A 24,340-nucleotide genomic window follows, 5' to 3' on the forward strand; every position below is an offset into this window, starting at 1 on the left:
ATGTGCAATCAGTAATGTAATCTCATAGATTACATTTTTGGGGTAATCTAATCCAATAACTTTTGGATTACTTTCAACCTAGTTCTATTTTATTTTAAATCACATGCGTTTGAGGAGGATGATCATTTTACCATAGAAGTACAAAGAGGAAGAAAATGCATTCCATTCTATATTACTTACAAAAAGAGCTCCTTATGACATTTTAAAAAGTGCATTAAACAATTAGAAAAAGTTAATCTGTGAGATTATTGCACTACAGGGTATGAATATGATGTTGATGTGAAAATTATCAGTGAATTATTAACAATTTATTGCTGTTGCCTTGTTAATATGTAATCGTGTAATCTATAAAAAAGAAACAATTACGAGTATTTAAAAATGTAATTTAATCAAATTACAAGAACTTGATATTTTTCGGATTACATGTAGTCTGTTACTACTCAGCACTGTCTATGTATTATTTATCTAACTTTCTCTCTCATCAAATTCAATTGGTGTGTCGCATGTGCGCATGCTCTCGCGTGAACATGGCAACGCAATTACGTCACACGCGCGTACTGCTGCTGACCGGAAGCGTAACAAGCGTTTAGTTTTTACAAGTGGAGTCGTATGGATGATAATTTGCTGACTGCCTTTTCTTTTTGGAGCTTCAAAAGGTTGTATCACCATCCACTTGCATTTTAAGGACCTACTGATATTTTTCTATTTATCTTCAAATATGTTTTGAAGAAGAACATACACACCTGGAATGGCATGAGGGTGAGTAAATGATAAAATAAATTTTTTTGGGTGAACAAACCCATTAATACCAGGTGGAAACGGGATCAATGGGTCTGCACCAGCTTACCTCAAATCATTCATGGAAAGCTACATTCCCAACAGAATGCTGTGGTCTGCAAATGAGTCACCACTCATTACCTTGTGGTAACAACACAAAGAGGCACCAAATTCCTTTCCTGGACTTCCGGCTTTATTGTATCTTGATGGCTAAGCAGACTCCCTCTCTGTCTTAAAAAAAAAAAAAAAACGGCTAAAGACAACTTTTTCCTGAGCAATTGACCATACAATAAAAATAACAATAAAAAAATAAAATAAAATAAAGTCTTGGCTAATACTTTTCTAATGCAATTGAAACTTTGTAATACAGCACTGCACCTGCCTCCTCTAAGATTTAAGAATCGCATATGTTGTATCTTAATTAAGTCGGACTTTGGATAAAAGTGTCTGCTATATGAATAAATGTAGGGAATGAAGTGCTATATAATAGGACACAGACAGTAAAATAACCGGAGAAGAACGACTTGACCCATTTGTTCTTTGCATGTACAATTTTGCCACTTGCGCCAGACTTGGCGTATGCTTATATACCAAAACTTTGTGGCCATGCCCATTGACTTTGCAAATATGATGTATCGCATAGTACTTTGGTTAGGCATAGTGCTCTTAAAATAGGGCCCAAAGTATTTTAGGATAGTTTTATGTCTGCATTCGCTGAAGAATGTAACTGTTCAAGAGGCATTAATATAACCAAACACTATGAACATAATTTGCTTCCAATTTTACTTAAAAAAGAAATTCCACATAAGGTCTTGGACATAAGGGTAATGCACTTTCAAAAGAAAATATGTTTTGATAGATGACAAAATTCAAATATTACACGGAACTGATTTCAAGAGACAAACATGGCTAAAAAAAGAATATAAATGTAGGAAAGTTAAAAGCCATTCAGCCATTCTCAGAACACATGAACCCGTTGCCCTGTTCCGCAGAATAGAACATAACTCATTATCTGCAGTGGGTCATGCACATGCTTTCAAAGAATCAAGATGTAGATCATACCCACACATACTGCAAGTCTAAAAATGTGACTTATGTACTAGTCAGCAGACGTACAGACTGGCTCAGGAAATATGCAGTATTGTTTTTGAAATCACTGAATAACCAGTAATTTATGTGCCCTGCAGAAATAGTTTAAATGTGTTTGGAACCAAGAAGAACTTGTTTCCCACAATAATTAAGGCATTTCAGTCATGGCAACTCTTTGAAAGGTTAATCATGTTAATGTGGGTATGACATATTGATAAGATATTGATAATGCTGCTGCTGCAGAGCAAGTACGTTGACTGGCTACTGCTAGAAAATACACATACATACAGTGTTAGTGTGTGAACATGCTGCTGCTACTGCACAGTAAGACAAGATGCAGCAAATAGACATGCTGCATCAAGCATGTGTTACATGTTACTGCACAATCCCCCAACAAGCAGGAAAGCTGCAAAATGCACAATACATAAACGCAAATTACATCCCCCAAACCCGGCAGATCTATCGCCAAGACTTATGTACAGCTGCTGCTCCAAAGAGCAGCATTTACATTTATTGAATTTAAATTATTATAACAGTTTCATTCTGCATTTTGAAAGACTGGTTGCAAATCAATAGATGTGTTATTTTATTCTATTGACAGAAATAGTTTTTACTTTCAAAAGTAAGAAATTAAAAACAAATTAAAACCAAATGCCCTTTCAGCTGGTCTACCCATTTACAACATGTTTTTTTTTCATGAACATCTACTTGTATTATACATTTGTTTAAAACCTGAATTAAACGTGACAACATCTTAATGCTCCAAGAGTCTATATGCTCTTTCACATAATGACTGTCCAAACAAACGTTTTCAATTGGAATATTACTGACTGTATCTTAATTACATGTATATCTACTTGTTATAAATTTGCTTAAAACTCTGCATGTTACAAATGAAACGTGATGACATCTAAATGCTCCAAGAGCCTGTATAATGCAAGCAATAAAACACAAATCCCAACCAACAAAACTCATCTTCCGTCTGACCTCTTATTAGATACTTTATTGTTAATGACAGTACAGCTGTTAACCACTTCACGATAGTACAGCAATTATGATTATATAACACATTGCACTGCAATAGTTTTAATAAAATTAATATTTGGTGAAGAAAAAACAAGATCTGTAAAGTTGTTAATTTAAATGTGATTCAAAGTCAAAGTCAAAGTCAGAGATATAAAAGAATTAACTTAAGATTAAATGCAAAAGCAAAAAATTCAGCAATATGGAATAAATTATGAAATACAAGTCCTCACTGCTAGTTCAGGATTTCTTCCTAAAGTTACTTCAGCATTTAATGTTGGTGGTCAAAACAGCTTTCTGTGCTTTAGTGGCGTCAGTTGTGCTGGTTTTATTAACTGCAATGGCTTCTGACACGTGATCTAAACATCATATTTCACTGGTCACGGCATTGCAAAGAAAAAAAATATTTTTACACACCGTAAAAAATTACATTATTTCGCTGTGCGAATGTTCGCCATGTGTAAATTGGCTTCACAGTAATCCAGTGTTTCAATCCAAAATGTTAATCATGGTGAGAAATTTGTGTTTGGTGTGAAAAGGCATTTATTCACAAAATACTGCATAAAATGCCTGATGTGTGCATACAAGGTGCTCACTCAAATTTTTGGCAGAAAAGCTGCTTAAAATGTTCTCAGGAAATATGCTTAAACGTTTCACAAAAAAGGTGCTCAACAAAATGTTGGTAGAAAAGATGCTCAAACAAGTTTAACAGAAATTTTGCTTAAATGTTTAGCAGAAAAGGTACTAAAAATAATAATAATAAAATAATAAAAAAGGTGCTTAATCAAAAAAAAATTTTTTTTTTTTTAACATAATAGGATCTTTTACTAAATGCATTGTACAACTTATTTATTTTTTTATTTATTATTATTTTTTATATATATATATATATATATATATATATATATATATATATATGGTAACTTTTAGCATCTGTCTTGGGACTGCAGACGAAAAATAGCCTTCTGGCTAATTCTGGCATATTGGCAGCAATGTTAATTAATATGCACTGTCCCTGTAATAATAAATAAATAAATAAAAGTTGCTCAAACAAAAAGTTGGCAGAAAATGTTGCTCCAAAAAATATTTAGCAGAAAAAATGCTCAAAACTAAATTTTTCGCAGAAAAGGTGCTTAAACTAAATTTGTCCCAAAGGTATTTACACTATATCCTAAAAAATTACCTCAATGAAAAGTTGAGGGACCCTTTAAAGGGATATCTCAGTTATTCGTTAATCCAAAAAAATCAACCTTGCCTAAATAATCACAGTATTTTGGACTTACTGTGAAAGATTTTTATAGAGATACTTTTTGTTTTAAATTGTTTGCGTGCAAAATGTGCTTCAAGTGGTAACATCTAACCAGGTTTATTTAATTAAAAAATGTTAGGTAAACTTAACTAACTTATTATTTTACAGTAAAAAAAAAGTATTTTTATGGGTTAAATCAAGTAGAGATATACCCCTGAGAGAACAATTGCAGGTTATACATTTTTTAATTTATTTGTTTTATTTTATTATTTTGCGTAGTTTCTCGGCATAATAGGCTGGTATTGAAAAAAAAAATCCCCTTCAAGCAATGTCTTTCTTTAGGGTGTGGAGGATAACACAATCTTTGCTACCTGTTTCTTGTATTATCAGTTTAGACAAGAATAAACACGGGACAAGTGTGAGTGATATTTTCAAGCTATACAGGCTCCATATAACTGCCGCACTTCTGTGATATGAATGATGATATTTTTGGTGATTTGAAATCATGAGCTCAACTTATCATGTAATTCGGCGGCAGTCTGCCTCGCCTTGTCCCTTCGCTGTGAAAGCGAATTTAAACAGGATGCTGAAATAGTTTGTTTAAAATGTGCCCAGAGTCACAGCAAAGGCCCACCCAATCAAATGCCAATAAACATTTCCTGCCTCTAATTAGAAATGTACAGATACTGGCATCCCCGCGCCATGCAAGAGAAAAGGTCTGATGGTAAGATAACCACCAAGACCCAACAAGCTACTCTGAACAGAGTATATCACCTGAGCCCCATCTGGGCTGCTCTACAGGTAATGTACACGTCACATAATGTGTACACACACACACACACACACACACACACACACACACACACACACACACACACACACACATACACAAACTTTAATCCGTTGTTATTGTTTTTTAAGAATAAACGTTAAAACTCTATATTACCTTAAGCAGGGGTTTTCAAAATTTAGAGGCCAAGGGACCCCCTCCAAAACTTTTCAGCAACCGAGGGACCCACAGATAAAAATATAGATTTTCTCTGTAACATTCTATAATATCTTTCATTAACAAACACAATTAGCATAATTATACATTAGATAATGCATACTTACATTCCATTAATAACATTAACCCTTTAAGCTCGGTTTGGCCCGCAATAAAAAATAACTGTCAAAGTCTTGACCAAAGCAAAATAGGTATCGTTTGAAAGCTTAGAAGCTCTACTTTACAATGCACTGTAGGCATTATGACCAAAACTGAACAAGTGATTTGAAATTGGCAGACAAATTAAAAGTGTTCTGTATTATCATTTATAAAAACAAATTGCACTGTACACATTTTTGCAATCAGTAAAAACATTGAACTGGTGGAATATCTATGTGTTAAATGTTATTGGAAAGCTCTCAAAGAGTAGAATACAACCAGCCTATTTGTTGTACTCACTGACAAAAATATAGCGAGTAATACAAATATAAAATAAAATAAGTATATTTCTTTGACAATTATGTTGGTGTTGCACAAAAAATAAATGGAACATAAAATATTACATACCATTATTTAAAGTAGATGATTATCTTTCAAATGCACATGTAATCGGTTGCATAGATCATTAGATAATCCACACAAAGCACAATATTACATAAGGCCACCAGGAGATGTCACATGTATATGACACACACTCAAAAGTCACTCATTCTGTGAAATCTCATTATTAAAACCATGTCTCCATGCAATGAAAACCTTTAGTCATTGTTGTGTTTGGATTTAAAAAAGTAATTCAAAGTGCTTTAAATAGGTATAATAAGGAAAAAAGAGAAAATAAAGATATATAAAAGTCACGAGTAAAATCATTTACACTGTAAAAAGTGGCACCTGCAATTGTTACCTTAAGGAGATTTTTCTACCTGATATAATCCATAAAATTACCTAATGTTACTTAATGTATTCAGGTTGATTCATTGATGTTACATATATTTTTGACTTGAAATAAACAAGTTATTTTACCACATGAAGCACTTTCTTTTTTTTTTGGATGAAAATTTTCTTCAGTGTGTGATTGATTAATTAAGCATTACTGTACATACTGTTTGTTAATAATGATTAATCAAAATGTTGCCCAATTGCTTAATTTAATATATTACAAATATATTTCTATATAAATTAATATTAAGTAATTTTAATAAGGTTGTTTTTGTTAACATTAGTTAACTACAACAGTTAAAATTAATGAACAATACTTTTAACACTTATTAATCTTAGTAAATGTCAATGTCCACATACTGTATACTAATACATTTTTTAAACAATTGTATTTTTATTAACATTAACCAAGATTAATAAATGCTGAAAAAATATATTGTTAATTGTTAGTTCATGATACCTATGCATTTACAGTACTAATGATAACAAATACAACCTTATTGTAAAGAGTTACCAATATTTGTTATTTTAGACATTTTATATCTCAGTTCATGTAATACATTCATGGACTCCCAAAGGTTCTGTGGACCCCCGTTTGAAAAGCTTAGCTAGTGTTGGCTGATGTTGTTGCCCACTTTTCTTCATAGTGTAAATAATTGCTGTTTTCTATGGAGAGATTAGAACACTACACACTAGTTTAAAAAATGCCAGCTTTGTGAAGCTGATAGCAACAGGAAATAATTATAATTTCAGTACATAGTATTTTGTGTGTGTGGGCCTGGACATTAGTCAGGAATGTTTATCCCTTAGTCCAAAGCTAAGGACGGACTCTGTCCATGTACTACATTTAGTGTGGTTGAAAAGGTTCAGACCACTAATGAAAATGCTTCTGTCGCATTCTCTTCTAATATAATTTCAGCAAAACAATTTGAGTAAAAGTACAGTATGTCTAAGTATTTGATATGCCCTCTTTTTGCATTAAGGTCAGCATGTACTTGAGCTTTACAAGTTTGTGAAAACCTGATGATCCTTCTTATCCAGCATGATTTAAGAATGTTCCAAAGACCACACTATGTAGGCCTATGCTTCTACAAACACACATGATTTGAACATCAATGTGTTGCGACATGCATTACACAAATGCACTAATGCACACACATACACACAGTCTTTTTGATTCACACACAGGAGGGAAACACTTATTGGCACCCAAGACACGGGTTCAATACCCACCTCAGCTGGTTTAAACGTTGTGACAGTTGTGCCGAGCTCTTTGATTTGTGCTTGATGAATGGCTTGATGCTTGACCCCGATCATTGCTCCTTGCAGCTATATTGTTTTACTGATTATATACTTTGCAAAAATTAAAAATATTTAATTAATTCTAACTTAAACCATTTATTTAAATATTACTTTTGGCAGGAATACATCTTTGGGTAAAACATGACATTTCATTTTAATAATGACCAGCCAATTATTAATTATTTGGTTATGATATCTTGTGCATTATTTACATCTACTTTTCTATTTGATGTTTATGATGTATTTGTTATTTGATATATTTGTATGTGTATTATTTGTTTATGACATAATTAATGTTTTGGATTTGATTTTTCAGGTTACAGACATTACTGTTCAGATTTTAAAAGTATCTCTGTTAATTAATTCAGTTGTAGTATTTGACTGTGTTTTTATATGGTTTCTAAAAATGTCCTCATGAAAGGTAGAAAAAAAATCACCTGCAAATATTTCACTTTAATACAAAATATGTTTCTGACACTGGTCATACTGCAGTTCAAGCCACTTTTAAATGCAAGGAATATTGCAGCATTTGCAAGAACAGTAATAAACACACAGTCTGCATTGGCAATTCTATTAGAAACTGTCCAACAGACTCAGTGAACTTGTCTTTGAAGTGGGGCAACTCATTACATTAAAATGCTACCAATAACTATAAACAGACACTTTCTCCTCTCAACAAGAAGCCGTCACTCTTCACGAGCGGAGAGTACTTCACGCTCATCATGTTTAACAGGAATTTCTTTTACTTTCTAGAAAGAGAACAACAACCATGGATTTGATGGATGTCTCTTTACACCGCTTATAAATCTCTTAATTCTCTCTCTCGCTCTTAATTGGCCAATTCCGACTCTTTTTCAGGTTTGATCATGCCACTATGTTTAATATAAAAAGCTGTTTGCAAACACACAGTTCTGTGAGGAATGTTTACACAGAGAAAAGCTTATTGTGCAGCAGAGCACTGGGAAAACAAGGCTTAGCGAGTAAATGTAAGTCAACACTACACCACAAGTTTAGCAGAGAGGCATGAGGTATTCTGGTGTCCCTACAGTACCATGGATGCAACCTGCAATACTACTGCATACAAAAATGAAAGCAATGGCATATTAGTTTAAATGTAACTAAAAAAGGAAGAGACAACATTTGATATCTGTATATCTGCTAAAGGTTACATTTGTCAACTTTAAAGAGAAGCGTAGCATATAGATGACCGTCAAGCTAACAGATGTGGAATAAAAGCCACAAAATTCCCCTTTAAGGGTGTACTCACACTAGTTAATCTGTTAATCTGACCGTCAAAGTCCAGTTTGTTTGATTAGTGTGATAACGTATGATGTAAATGATGCTACTGGGCAAAGGGTTCGCTTTGGTCTACAGCAGAGATGCAGTGTTTACTGGAAATTTGAGCAGATGAACATACAGGAACAACTGGACACAAAACACAAGAACTCCAAGATATTTGGTAAAATTTGCAACTATCTTCATGCTCTCTGGAGTGGTGGTGGTGTAGTGGGCTAAAGCACATAACTGCTAATCAGAAGGTCGTTGGTTTGATCCCCACAGCCACCACCATTGTGTCCTTGAGCAAGGCACTTAACTCCAGGTTGCTCCGGGGGGATTGTCCCTGTAATAAGTGCACTGTAAGTCGCTTTGGATAAAAACGTCTGCCAAATCCATAAATGTAAATGTCTGTAAAAACCTGCTTTTGTCGGGTAACCTAAAAATGTGCATCATGTGGTAACATCTAAACTAGCAGATTTTATTCAAGTCAAAAATCGAATTTAATCTGACTAGATTAACCTGGCAAATTGTGTTACATCAACAAAAATTATTTTTATAAGTACGGATCAAATAGAAATAGATCCTTGAGATACTGTTACAATTGTAGATTGCCATTTTTTTCAGTGTTTGTGTAGCTATGTGCAATCTTACAAGTCCTCTACTCTCTCTCTCTCTCTCTCTCTCTCTCTCTCTCTCTACCTCTGTATAAGTATCCATATGCACTCTGGCTGGTTGTATAATGTTATTTACATTGCTTAGCTGTAATTAGGAGGATAAGAGCTGTACTGTGATCCTGCGGCTGATTGCAGTCTGAAAATCACTATGAAACTTTGGTTCATTAGGAGTGAACATTCTAGGAACAACTTCTACGTTGATTTCATGGCTTCACCTCATGAATATGGCATCTCCTCTAAAACTTTAACATTAAGACATTTGGCAGACACTTCTTCCAAAGCAACAGTACATTTAAACTGAATATGTAATTCTTTATTTTTTAGGGGTGTGGGGAAATCAAATATAAATACAACAGGTTACAACAGTTAACATTGAATACCTTTGATCAGCACATGTTCCCTGGGAATTTAACCACCATGCTCGATGTGTAGAAGTGTTTAATTTGAACAGTGATGTACATTTTTATTTTTTTATTTATACTAGTTGTCTTGTAATGTTAACTACTGTGCTTTACTGATTGCAACAAGTTATTTTATTCAATTAATTTTTTTATAACAAAATTTAAATAATTACATTTATATTGTTTAATTATTATTATATATGTATTAATAAATAATTATTGAATTAATATTGTATTTTTTCTCCTTATTTTTAATGTTCATATTAATGCCATTCTTATACTGTATATATTATTATTTAATGTAACTTAGAGATAGTTCACCCAAAAAGGAAAATGATCTCATTATTTACTGACCCTCGTGCCATCCCTGATATGTATGACTTTCTTTTTTCTGAAAGAATATTTTAGAAGAATATTTCAGCTCTGTATGTCCATACAATGCAGAACTTTTAAGGTCGAAAAAGCACATAAAGGCAGCATAAAAGTAATGCAAATTAATCCAGTGGTTAGCTCCATATCTTCAGAAGTGATTTGATAGGTGTTGGTGATAAGCAGATCAATATTTCAGTCCTTTTTTGCAACAACAACAAAAAAACATTTTTCTTCTTTTGTTTTTGGTGATTCACATTCTTTGTGCATATCGCCACCTACTGGGTAGGGAGGAGAATTTATAGTAAAAAATAACTTAAATATTGATCTGTTTCACCCACACCTATAATATCACTTCTGAAGACATGGATTAAACCAAAGGAGTCTTATGGATTACTTTTATGCTGCCTTTATGTGATTTTTGGACCTTCAAATTTCTGGACACCATTCGTTTGTATTGTACGGACCAACAGAGCTGTAGGTGATAAGAGAACTTTCATTTGTGGGTGAACTGTCACTTTAAAATGTGCTTCATGCGGTAACATAAATTAGCTGGTTTGATTGAAGTTACAAATATTACTTAACATCACTGAATCAACCTGAATACAAGGTTAAGGGTTAGGATCAGGTAGAAAAAGCTCTTTGAGTAACAATTGCAGGTTACCACTTTTTACAGTGTAATGTATTTTACACTTGACTTTTATATGTATATTATGTTTCTTTTCATTTATTACACCAATTTAAAGCACTTTGAATGACCATTTAAATGTGATACAGTTTATACCCTACCAGTTAAAAGTTTGAACTCACTTCACAGAATGTAAGTGTGTGTGCAGATCTGTAATCTAGACAAAGGGTGGCTACCTTGAAAAAGCTCAAATATAAATTAAAATGGGTTAAGTTGATGACTTTACTATTATACTAAATTGTGGAAAATATTGTAGGTCTAATAAAATATGAGAAGGTGTAATAATTTCATTCTGCACAGAAAACAATGATTAAAAATCAGTATATTAGATTGTTACATAAGCAGAGAAGGACCTCCACACTGCTGATGCTGAGGCGGTTTTCGGGGGTGAGGGGCAGGACAGTTTAATTGCGGGGAGCAAGCCCGGGCAAGGGTGTCCTCAACAATGCCTGATGGCAAATTGGGCATTAAGGGAACATGAAATGGAGTGAGAAATGGAGCAGGTCAACAAGAGGTCAGCGTGCTATGCTACGTGTGAGTCAACAAAGAGCCGATGAGATAGAGAAAGAGCAAGAAAAAGACATGAAAGAAAAAGAACACACACCTGCAATCATTCACTGCAAGATCTGATTAAATGCAAAGCGCTGGAGACCAAAAGTGAGTAATCTGGGTGCAAAAACAAATCTGGGGATGAATGTGCAATGTTTATTTAATCTGCAAACATTTTGAAATTAAATTACGGATCATCAGGGGTGTAAAAAGTACTTTTATTGTAAAGAGTATAATTATACGTAAGTGAAAGTATGGATACTGAGTGAAAATATACCCAAATAAATGTATCTATCCAAAAAAATACTTGAGTCAGTGTAAAAAGTATTCACATTAAATTGTACTTAAGAATTTATAAAGCTAGCTAGAATGAAATTGGATGTTGTTAAATTCAACTGGCTTGTTAAATTACCTTTTTACTGTCTCTGACGACTGTCATATTTCTCCCCCAGTGGCATTCATATCCTGGTCATAAAATCACATTACAATATCAAAATATTTGCTAAATGATTTTCATGAGGCCTGTTGTACATAACACAGAAGTTTCCTGGTGGAAATAACAATAAGAGGTGCTAAAACAACAATGACTTTTATCCCCTTTCACTCAAATCACCAGTAAAATGGCAGATTATCAGTTCATAAACACTTAATTTTCACTATGTTCCTCACACAATGCTATCTTGTGACATATAAACACTTTTATTATAGCGCATGACTAATAACCAAGTACATTTAGAAGCTTGTTGAAGTGTGATCAAAATGTGCGGAAGCTCAACTCAATACAAAGGACCGGGGAAAAAGTTCTGAAGAGCATGCAAGTCAACACGTGAGCCCTAAGCGTGCTCACGTGTCGGCCATCTGACGGGTGAACATCCGTAAAGCCGCGGGTCCAGACGGCATTCCGGGCCGCGTCATCAGAGCGTGCGCAAACCAACTGGCTGGTGTTTTACGGACATTTTCAACCTGTCCCTATCCCTGTCTGTAGTCCCCACATGCTTCAAAACATCAACCATTGTGCCTGTATCGAAGCAAGCCAAAATCACTTGCCTAAATGACTGCCGTCCTGTTGCTCTGACCCCCATCATCAGCAAATGCTTTGAGAGGTTAATCAGAGATTACATCTGCTCTGTGCTGCCCACCTCTCTGAACCCATTGCAGTTTGCCTACCGCAACGACTGCTCCACTGATGATGCCATTGCATCTACACTACACACTGCTCTCTCCCACCAGGAAAAAATGAACACATATGTGAGAATGCTGTTTGTAGACAAAGCTCAGCATTTATATAACACCATAGTGCCCTCCAAGCTTGATGTGAAACTCCGGGCTCTGGGCTTAAACAGCTTGCTGTTCAGCTGGATCCTGGACTTCCTTTCAGGCAGACATCAGGTGGTTAGAATGGGCAGCAACATCTCCTCATCACTGACCCTCAACAGTGGAGCCCCGCAGGGCTGTGTTCTCAGCCCACTCCTGTATTCACTATACACACATGACTGTGTGGCAACACATAGCTCCAGTGCCATCATTAAGTTTGTTGACGATACGACGGTGGTAGGTCTGATCACTGACAATGATGAAAGAGCCTACAGAGAGGAGGTGCACACTCTGACACGCTGGTGTCAGTAGCACAACCTCTCCCTCAACGTCAGTAAGACCAAGGAGCTTGTAGTGGACTTCAGGAGGAAAGACAGAGAAAACAGCCCCATCACCATTAATAGAGCACCTGTAGAGAGAGTCAGCAGTTTCAAGTTCCTCGGTGTCCACATTACTGAGGAACTCACATGGTCCTCAGTACTGAGGCAGCTGTGAAGAAGGCTCACCAGCGCCTCTTCTTCCTGAGATGGCTGAGGAAGTTTGGAATGAACCACCACATCCTCACACGGTTCTACACCAGCACTATAGAGAGCATCCTGATTGGCTGCATCATCGCCTGGTACGGCAATAGCACCGCCCACAACCACAAAGCCCTGCAAAGGGTGGTGCGAACTGCCAGACACATCATCGGAGGTGAACTTCCCTCCCTCCAGAACATATATACAAGGCGGTGTGTGAAAAAAGCTTGGAGGATCATCAGAGACTCCAGCCACCCGAGTCATGGTCTGTTCTCACTGCTACCATCAGGCAGGCGGTATCGCAGCATCTGGACCCGCACCAGCCGACTACATGACAGCTTCTTCCCCCAAGCTATCAGACATTTGAACACTTGATCTCTCACGATCAATAATCAGCACTGCACTTTATTAATCTTATTATCTCACACTGGACTGTCATAATTATATTCTCCACAATACAAGTACTTTATATATATATTTTTATATACTCTTTATTTTTATTGTATGTGTATTCTATATTGTGTGTATTGTTTACAGTACATTGTATATTATTATTGTGCTGTGTAATTATATGTACATTTGATATGTAAATTGTGTTGTGTAAATATGTTGTTTGTTGTAATTGGTATATGTCTTGTCACTGTCATGACTGCTATGTTGCTCGGAACTGCACACAAGAATTTCACCCACTGTTGCACTTGGGTATATGGTCGTGTGACAATAAAGTGATTTGAAGTGTCAAAGAAGCACCACAAAATGAAGTGAATTTTGTTATTCAACTCACATTTGCTTTTTCTGACACTATCAATTAGGTTTAGGTTTAACGTTTAGCGTAGGGAGGTCAGTTTTGTTGATTAAGTCTCGACAGAGCATTAACCTTAAAAATGTTCAGGAGAATATTTCACTCAATTTTAGCACCACACAGTTGACATTCCACTTCGGGACTGCCCTGACACTTGTTATAATTTGTTTTCACAGTCACGCACTGTTCGTTGCATGGGAGAAGACACTCATGAATTGCGATGTCAGAGCACCCAGCCCCTTGAGATATAGAGAAAGATAAAATATAAATAAAAAGAAGCTTTGAAGAATGATTGTAATGTTGTTGGTTTTGTGAATTGTTTTCTGAGGTTTGCTCAACACACTCTCACGGCGAAATCATCAGGAATCGTACGACTTTTCTAAATTTGGCTAATTCATAAGATATCATGACTGGCGACCTGTCCAGGGTGTCCCCCGCCTTTCGCCCAATGTTAGCTGGGATAGGCTCCAGCCCCCCGCGACCCTGTACACAGGATAAGCGGTTGACGATGGATGGATGGATGGCATATGATATCATGTGACTGCATTCATTTGAATTCCTATGGCTTTCACTACAGCCAATGATGTCGTTGGACATTTTTTCCATCTTATACGCGACAATTACTTTCTTCTGTCCCACACAACAGCCTCCTATCATGTTTTCACACTCTACTGATTGGATAAGTTTAGATAAGGGGTTTAGGTAAGGGCATAATATTAATAAGTATGTCCTTAACGTCTCGTGCGCGGAACTCACGCTTAATTCCACAATAGACATCTGGGAATTTGCACGTGATGAAGTCGACCAACATCGTGCGAGACCATACGAAATTGCCAACTCGTAAAATATGTATGACTTTTCATGAGATCGGGTTGGGTTTGCTACCAAACCTTGCTGTTGAGCATATTCGATAAAATAAATTCAATAAGATTCATAATTAATATTTGCTCCGATTCCAGTATTTTTATTATCATTATCGTTGCTGGTTTACTATTTATTATTATAATTAATAGTTGCTTAACAACAGCAAAAATAATAATAATAATTCAGCAAATAGGAAATAGAAATATGATAAATATGATTTAAATATGAAGGCAAATGTAGAAATAAATGACACGTACATATTTATTTACAAAAGCCTTTTGTTTTTATACTGTAAATTAGCAACGATAATTTTTTACCTCATAACTGTCCAACAAAAAATGTCAGAGTTTCTCACTTGAAGCTCATAGTTTTGAATGAATACATCACATTCAGTCGGGCAGTCACACAAACATTTCAACGTATCCGAAGCTGAAATCAGATCCGAAATGTCGGGGGGAAAAAATCTGATCCGGATACAGTGAAAAGGCGGCTTCAATCCAGTAAGATGAAAGAAAAATATCTGCACAAATGTAATGAGTACTTTTCAAGTTGAAATAAAATAGTAAGGAGTAAAAAGTAAAACTAATTATTTGGAAATGTAATTAAGTAAAAATACAAGTATTCAGTATATAAGTGTTATTAATTGCTCACATCTGCTTTACAAGTGATGTATATTGCATAATATTCTTATCTGCTATATGTCAGTAATTCATATATTTTTAAGTATTCAGTTAAATTGTACTTGAGTAAAGTAAAAACCTCCCAAAATAATACTTAAGTATATTTACTCAATTAATTGACATCCATGCTGATGTTCTCTATGAATTTATGCATTGGCTAAATTGTCTTTAGATTTACATTTACATTACATTTATGCATTTGACAGATGCTTTTATCCAAAGCGACTTACAGTGCACTTATTACAGGGACAATCCCCCCGGAGCAACCTGGAGTTAAGTGCCTTGCTCAAGGGCCCAACAGTGACATCTTGGTGGTGCTGGGGCTTGAACCCCCAACCTTCTGGTCAGTAACCCTGAGCCTCAACCACTGAGCCACCACTGCCCACTTTAGATCTAACATACAAGTTAGATGTAGTCAATTTAGTCGTTATATGTAGCCATTATATAGTAAGTTTAAGCAAAATGGGGTAGCACAATATCTGGTCCAAATAGACCAAATATTTAGTGTGTATGTTTGAGTAACTATCTAAGAGAGGGTTGAAAGAAAACAAACAGCATATGGAATACACATCAGGCCTGATAAGAATCAGAAGCACATTAAGGCTAATGGCAACCACCTTTTTTGGTATAAAACAAATACAACAGAAAGTCACTCCAAAACAAGCAAACTCATTTTCAGAATATTACAGACACAGGATATCTGCTAATAATTATATTTCTAATCATGGTTTACAGACTACACCCTTTCCTGTATGGATTGCACTAAAAACATTTGTTTTATTTTAAGTAAATTAATTTCAATGTCTTAATCCTGGACCATAATTGACTATGATTTACGTTTGGAAAGTAATACTTCAAATGTTCTTTTTCTGTCCAGGGCTCTATAAGACTTTTGCATACTGGTATTCACTGTAAAAGTCAATTATAGTTCAGGAATAAGTTACTGAATATTACAAATTGAAAAAATATAAGTGTTTTTTTTTTTTGTGTGCAATCCATACAGGAAAGGGTGTAGTCTGTAAACCATGTTTAGAAATATAATTATTGGTAGATATTCAGATATTTGGTAGATATGGTAGTAATAAGGAGTTTTACTTTTTTGGATCGACTCTCTGTTGTGTTTTTAAAAAAAAAATTTGTAACAAAAAAAGATGATTGCCATTAGCCCTATATAATGTGCTTATAAAGTCGAAATAAAGTTTTGTGGTAATCAACATTAGGCCACAAATGCTGTCAATTGAGCTTAACTTGAACCTAGAATATTCCTTTAACTCTACAGATTTAATCATCATACAATGTATATGTAATTAATTGCTCACATCTGCTTTACAATTGATGAATATTGCATAATATTCTTATCTGCTATATGTCAGTAATTCATATATTTTTATGTGCTTATTAAGGTGGGAATGAACCTCTAGTTATGTTACGTAATTCCTGTGAATGGAGTTTTCTCCATATGAACAGCACTTTGTAGATATTTATTTGATCAGATTTTACATACCATTCCAAAAATGTGTTTTGGACAATACAGTGGCCTTGAAGTCAAAAAGGTTGACAACCACTGACAGCAATCATTTGGAATAATATAAAGGTGAGTAAATTATGACAGAATTCTCAATTTTGTGTGAATTACTCCTTTAAATCTTATGGCAGTGTGTATTTTTTATTTAGTTTAGACTAAATTATTTTCTTATTGTCATGCTCGATAGAGCTTAAATTGTATTGCAATGTGAAACAATCCTTTGAATATTATTTTTAGTAAAAGTGTCTATAATTTTAGAGATGTGACCTAGAGGTTAGTCAATGTTCTCTGACATGTTGAGACATGGTCCTCATGCAGATGGTACAAGTACAAAACCACTTCATCACATTTCCTGATCACATTCTCACATCATTTCCTGTCATCTTTATACTCTCCTTATAAATAAGACAGTTGAAATGGTGATTTAATAATGCCACTATCAGTAAAAGTGGCTAGCCATCATCATTTTCCTTTTTAAAGTTGGAGAAGGACAAGAAGATCTTTTAAGATCATCATGTCCTTCTCCACCCTTTATACCTTCTCACATCCTCTACTGGCTCTCCTCGTGTTACTCCACCATTTCCACACTCCTCTCAAGCCCCTCCTCTTGCCCACCTCCTCCCACCCGTGTTCGTTCTGTAAGGACACAATGTTCTTTTTGCTTGTTTGGGGAAACTGCAGAAGTAAATAAATTAGAGGAATGAAGGATGCCGTCATGATGGCTGACTCCAGGTTTTAGAGGAGGAAAATAAACATGTCCATGTGAGGTTTGGCCTGGCACAGGCTGCTGTTCTCAAACAGTCAGCTCTAACTAAAACAATTATCACACCAGCAGACTGAGAGAGACTAACCGAGAATTAGACTGGTTGACCTTAAGGTTGAGTTTATCTGATTGAGCTTATTATAGACCATTGAAGAGCTGTTCCTGTCAAACAGGTGCTGTCCCTTGTGTCAGGGAACACTTATGTAGGCATACATTCAGTACAACCTGTTCCTTACCCAAACACAAAGAGAACCTGAGTATGTGTGTGTGTGTGTATGTGTATGTGTGTGTGTTTATTTCTTTATATGTGTATAACTGCAAGTCTCTGAAAATCCAGTAGCAGGGAGTCTTTAGTTCCGGTCCTCTAATCTAATTGGAGAAGAGGTGTTCCAATAGTGCTGATATTTAGTATAACAGCACTGGGACAATTTAATTTAATCCAATTACAAAGTAAATAGTTACTGTAATCAAATTACTTTGTCAAATTTTTTTTATACTTGTATACTTATATTACAGTAACTGACTGTAACATAAGCTTATTTATAATATCTTATTTATGTAGAATGCATGAATTATGGCCCTGTAACGACTCATTGTGAAGAAGAAATGTGAGTTGCTGAATGTATGACTTGTGTGTAAAAATGAACAAGAAAGAAATATAGACATTATTTTGAATGTGTTGAGCGGAATATTGTTTTAGAAAGTAACTTAAAATTAATTATTAGTGAGATTACTTTTTCTATTAGGTAATTATTAAAGTAATCTGATTACAATTTTAATAGAAATAATTACTATTTAAGTAACTCACACAACACTGCTTGCATTGGTACTTTAATTCACCAAAGTGGCATTCAACTGATCACAAACTATAGTCAGGACATTACTGATGTAATTATGCAAGACTGGCATGTTTTAATGTGAATAAAATAAACACTTTTCTCTAGAAACTAGTCAGTCAATCATTGTTTTGAGGAATGAAGGCTATACAATGCTTGAAATTGCCAAAAAAAAAAAAATACTGTAGAATTCATAAAACAGTGTACCCTACAGTCTTCAACGACAAAGAACAGCTGGCTCTAACAAGGACAGAATAGGGATAAGTACATCAGAGTCTCTAGTTTGAGAAATAGATGTCTCACATGTCCTCGCTGACAGTTTCATTGAATTCTACTCACTCAACACCAGTTTCATGTACAACAGTAAAGAGAAGACTCAGGATTGCAGGCCTTATGGGAAGAATTGCAAAGAAAAAGCCATTTTTGAAACAGAAATACAAAAAGTAAAGGTTAGAGTGGGCAAAGAAATACAGACATTGGATAACAGATAATTGGAAAAGAGTGTTATGGATCTTAACCACATTGAGCTTTTGTGGGATCAGCTAGACTGTAAAGTGCACGAGAAGTGCCCGACTCATCTATGGCAAGTGCTACAGGAAGTGTGAGGTGAAATGTCACCTGAGTATCTGGACAAACTGACAGCTAGAATGCCAAGATCTGCAAAGTTGTCATTGCTGCATGTGGGAGTTTTTGATGAGAACTCTTTTTTTAACAAATTTCTTTCAAATTGTAATAGTAATTGTTCACGTTATTAATGTCCTGACTATATATTGTGATCAGCTGAATGCCACTTTGGTGAATAAAAGTACCTATTTCTTTCAATAAGAGCAAAATCTGTACATTATTCCAAACTTTTGGCCACCAGTGTGTGTGTGTGTGTGTGTGTGTGTGTGTGTGTGTGTGTGTGTGTGTGTGTGTATATATATATATATATATATATATATATATATATATATTTAAGCAATATCACATGAGCAAGAGTGCGATATGGCCTTACATCAGCACCGCTGTGATTCAGCTGCAGGCACGAGGCCGCAGGATGATATTGCTTATATAAAACAGTTCAATGAACAAGTACATTTTTACAAATTAGGAAAAACTGAGTACAGTCATAAAAAATGCATTTATGCATGTAGATGTTTGTGTGTGAGAGAGAGAGAGAGAGAGAGAGAGAGAGAGAGAGAGAGAGAGAGCATGTGCCATCACCTGTTTCCACACCCTAGTATAGATGCTGTCAGCTTTCTGAAGATCAGGAATGTGACATTTGTGCAATCGGTTTTCTATCGCTCATTTGCACGTCACGTCAATGATATTATGTCACAGTGTGGGACTTTGGTTTTTTTTGTGAGCTAGGCAGGCTACTTACTACCTGGGAAGTTCTCCCACTCAGAAGTACGAGATGGGGAGGGGGTGGGGATAGTTCAGGCCTAACCACTGGAAGCCCGAGGTAGGGTGAGCGGGGGAATCTATCAAATAGCGAACCTCTAAATTTGTACAGTACTAATGAAAATAAGTCACACTACAAAACGTTACAAAATAATTCATTCATAATACTGTGAATATATAGATTCACAGACATATTGTTGCATTTTTTTCTGGTTTGTGTGAAATCGTTAAAAGTAATATAAAACCAGACAGTCGCCCAGGGCGCCATACAAGCTAGAACCGCCACTGATGATTGTTGTATGTAAACAACTGATGTGGATTCACTTCACGTCATCTAACTGGCTCATAATACAAAAAATTATCTTTTGCCCTCACCTGCTGGTTAACATATGTAATGTAAAAAAAAAAACCACACATATGCACTGCTCTTAAACTTTAATTTAGAACCACAGGAATACAAGCAGAGTGATACACACAGTGAAGCGTTTGCGTGCTGATGGTGTCAGACCATCAGTGCTCATGGGACGTCTCTCGTCCAATAAGATTTGAGGACCAGAACTAACTGTTTTATATATATATTTTATAATTTAATTAAAGGTTTTATTTTGGTCTTATTTTTGTTCATTTGATTTATCATTCATCAACATTATTTTCATTATATTTATACTATCATATTATATTGATTTATGTAGTGATTTTTATAATTCTTTTAAGAATTAAAAGAGATTGGAAATGTAAAAGTGTATAACTTTTTGATTTGTTATTTTCTGTTTAGAGGTACAGATGTTAGCAAATGGGTTAAGCAATTTAGTTTTGGTATTCCATTTTATTTTTCTAAATTCAGCTGTTCTGTTTTTAATTGCTGTTTCTTGTCATCAGTGCAGTAACCATAACCTCTATACACAATTTTAAGCATTCTAGCATTGTCTAAAATCTGAATGTGCTTCTGATGAGAGCTGACCTGTTTTTGCTTTTATTTCCCCATGTCATAATCTTTACAGATAAAGAGCTACATTGTCAGATCTCTGTAATGAACCAAATGAGCATAAAAGCTGAAGTCAAAATGCTTTACTGGTACATGTAACTATGTAATATTACACCACCACCTAGTGGCAGTAGACAACAACACCATTTCTATTAAAGGACATTATTGGCATTTGGTAACTGGTATGACTTTTTTGTGTCCAATTATTATCCTTCAAGTATGTAATCAGGCCAAGCCTGTCCTGGAGCAGAAAAAAAGAAAGCTCTATATATTAAATTGCATTCCTGGCAGTAGTGCGAGTTCTTACCTTAGTCTGAAAGCAGCAGAAGAGTTGAGTAAGGTATGGGTGTTTTCTGGCCAATGCTAGAATACGTTTCTCAGTCAAAGTGCAGTCCACATCATCATCCTGCAGGATGACATCTTTCTTCAACACCTTCACAGCATAAACCTCATCTGTGCCTCTCAACTCAGCCAGCAGCACCTGTACACACAACACAAACACTACACTCAGACTCCTAGGTCCTTACCAGACAACAAACTATATCCACTCTGATGACTGGAAATTATTTTTTTCTTTTAATTTTGCAATTAATATATACACTCACCTAAAGGATTATTAGGAACACCTGTTCAATTTCTCATTAATGCAATTATCTTATCAACCAATCACATGGCAGTTGCTTCAATGCATTTAGGGGTGTGGTCCTGGTCAAGACAATCTCCTGAACTCCAAACTGAATGTCAGAATGGGAAAGAAAGGTGATTTAAGCAATTTTGAGCGTGGCTTGGTTGTTGGTGCCAGACGGGCCGGTCTGACTAGTTCACAATCTGCTCAGTTACTGGGATTTTCACGCACAACCATTTCTAGGGTTTACAAAGAATGGTGTGAAAAGGGAAAAACATCCAGTATGCGGCAGTCCTGTGGGCAAAAATGCCTTGTTGATGCTAGAGGTCAGAGGAGAATGGGCCGACTGATTCAAGCTGATAGAAGAGCAACTTTGCCTGAAATAACCACTCGTTACAACCGAGGTATGCAGCAAAGCATTTGTGAAGCCACAACACGCACAACCTTGAGGTGGATGGGCTACAACAGCAGAAGACCCCACCGGGTACAAATCTCCATCAACTGCAAGATGCTATCCTATCAATATGGGTCAACATTTCTAAAGAATGCTTTCAGCACCTTGTTGAATCAATACCACGTAGAATTAAGGCAGTTCTGAAGGCGAAAGGGGGTCAAACACAGTATCAGTATGGTGTTCCTAATAATCATTTAGGTGAGTGTATATATATATATATATCAATACGTTTCAATACGTTTTGCAGTTAAAACCCCATAGATGTGTTCGGGCTGAATTAATTTTTAATTAATCAATTAATAATAAGGGTTGGGATTTTAGAAGAAACTAGAATTTTTGAGGAATGTCAAAGCAGTTCTGCCTTGCAAACACTGTAAACTTTCGATTTACTGTACACCCAATCTAGACTAAAAGTGAGCGATCTCTTTTTAATTGACAAGACTGTCCACATTTCAAGTGCACAACGCTGCTAGAACTGCAATGTAAACAGCTTTGTTAAATATAATTTGAGAGTTGTCAAAACACACCATTTGCTTTGTAGATTGGTTGTTAAATAATCAGATGTAAGTGTTATTTGTGTGCTTAAAACAGAAGATTGAATTTCAAAGAGCTCCACCTTCCCGAAGCTGCCTTTCCCGAGCACTTTGATGAAGGAGAAGTCTTCCAGGTTCATCCGTTTGACATGGACCATCTTCACCTCTTCATTCTCTCCTCCCTCATATCTCTCCTCTGACACACTTTCAGTCAGAGAGGAAGATAGGGCTGTCTTGAGCTCCTCACCGTGATGGTCAAATGACAACACCTTCCTAAAGTTCTCCAAATCCTTTATATCTATAGAGCAACAATTAATGACCCAGATCAGAACTATTTCTGACATCACAGTAAGTGAAGTAATGTAAGAAAGTACTAGGTGCTATTGAGTAGTTAAAGGAATTTTCCAGATTAAATACAACTTAAGCATCTGTGGCATGCTGTTGATTACCACAAAAAATCCATCCATCCATCAATCAATCCACCCATCAATCTATCTATCCATCCATCCATCCATCCATCAATCCACCCATCAATCCATTCATCCATCCATCCATCAATCCACCCATCCATCCATCCATCCATCCATCCATCCATCCACCATCCACCCATCCATCAATCCATTCATCCATCCATCAATCCATTCATCCATCCATCAATCCACCCATCCATCCAACCATCCATCCATCCACCCATCCATCCATCCACCCATCAATCCACCCATCAATCCATTCATCCATCCATCCATCCATCCATCAATCCACCCATCCATCCATCCATCCATCCATCCATCCATCAATCCACCCATCAATCCATTCATCCATCCATCCATCCATCAATCCACCCATCCATCCATCCATCCATCCATCCATCCATCCATCCATCCATCCATCCATCCATCCATCCATCAATCCATTCATCCATCCATCAATCCACCCATCCATCCAACCATCCATCCATCCACCCATCCATCCATCCACCCATCAATCCACCCATCAATCCATTCATCCATCCATCCATCCATCCATCAATCCACCCATCCATCCATCCATCCATCCATCCATCCATCCATCCATCCATCCACCCATCCATCCATCTTCTTTAGCCACTTATCCTATATTGGGTCACATATGGTGCTGGTAGCCAGTGATGGACAGGTAGCCAGTCCATCACAGGTCTAATAAATAAATAAACTCAAATGTATAATGCAAATTTCTACTCAAAAACTCACTGGTTCAATGGCCCAGACTTCCATTGCAAGCGCTCTACAAACGCCACACAAACAGCTGTTCTATTTAACCTAAAACGGTTTATATGTGTGATTACCCTGGTCACACGGTGAGGTGGATGCGAATTTGGATCGATCGTCTTCTAATGGTGTAGATATGGGTAAAGGAGATGGATCAGCACACTGAGAGATCTGTATTAAAAACAGGAACAAATTGTCATCTTCACAAAATATTGGTTGTGTCACAACCAATAATTATTTGTATTTATTGCATTATTTATGCATGTTCTGCAATTTTGTCCAGAAGTATTAATATCTATATTGTGAGCATTTTGTGCCTTGTTTTTTATATTAATTTAATGTCTGGAAGCTATGTTCATTATCTGTTTTGCTTTATGATGCATGCACTGTGTTGTAATGTCTTGTAAGCCATCAGTGTCTCAATGTTACAGATAAGTGGATCAAGGCTCTCGCTAGAGCCTGAATGCTCAAGACATACTGACTCATGC

At 35.9% G+C, this 24,340-nt stretch overlaps 1 protein-coding gene across 1 annotated transcript in view; it reads right to left on the minus strand.

The window, feature by feature from the left end:
* Positions 1-24,340, minus strand: part of LOC127660682 (protein kinase C epsilon type-like) — a 144,405-nt gene that overhangs the window by 41,884 nt on the left and 78,181 nt on the right. Inside the window, exons 8-10 of the mRNA XM_052151047.1 lie at positions 23,930-24,023; positions 22,689-22,903; positions 21,301-21,474 (exon numbers count right to left, since the gene is read on the minus strand). Coding sequence (XP_052007007.1) covers positions 21,301-21,474; positions 22,689-22,903; positions 23,930-24,023 — 483 coding nt within the window. The remainder of the gene's footprint in view (positions 1-21,300; positions 21,475-22,688; positions 22,904-23,929; positions 24,024-24,340) is intronic.

Source organism: Xyrauchen texanus, chromosome 20 (genome assembly GCF_025860055.1).
Source record: "Xyrauchen texanus isolate HMW12.3.18 chromosome 20, RBS_HiC_50CHRs, whole genome shotgun sequence".
Taxonomy (NCBI): Eukaryota; Metazoa; Chordata; class Actinopteri; order Cypriniformes; family Catostomidae; genus Xyrauchen; species Xyrauchen texanus.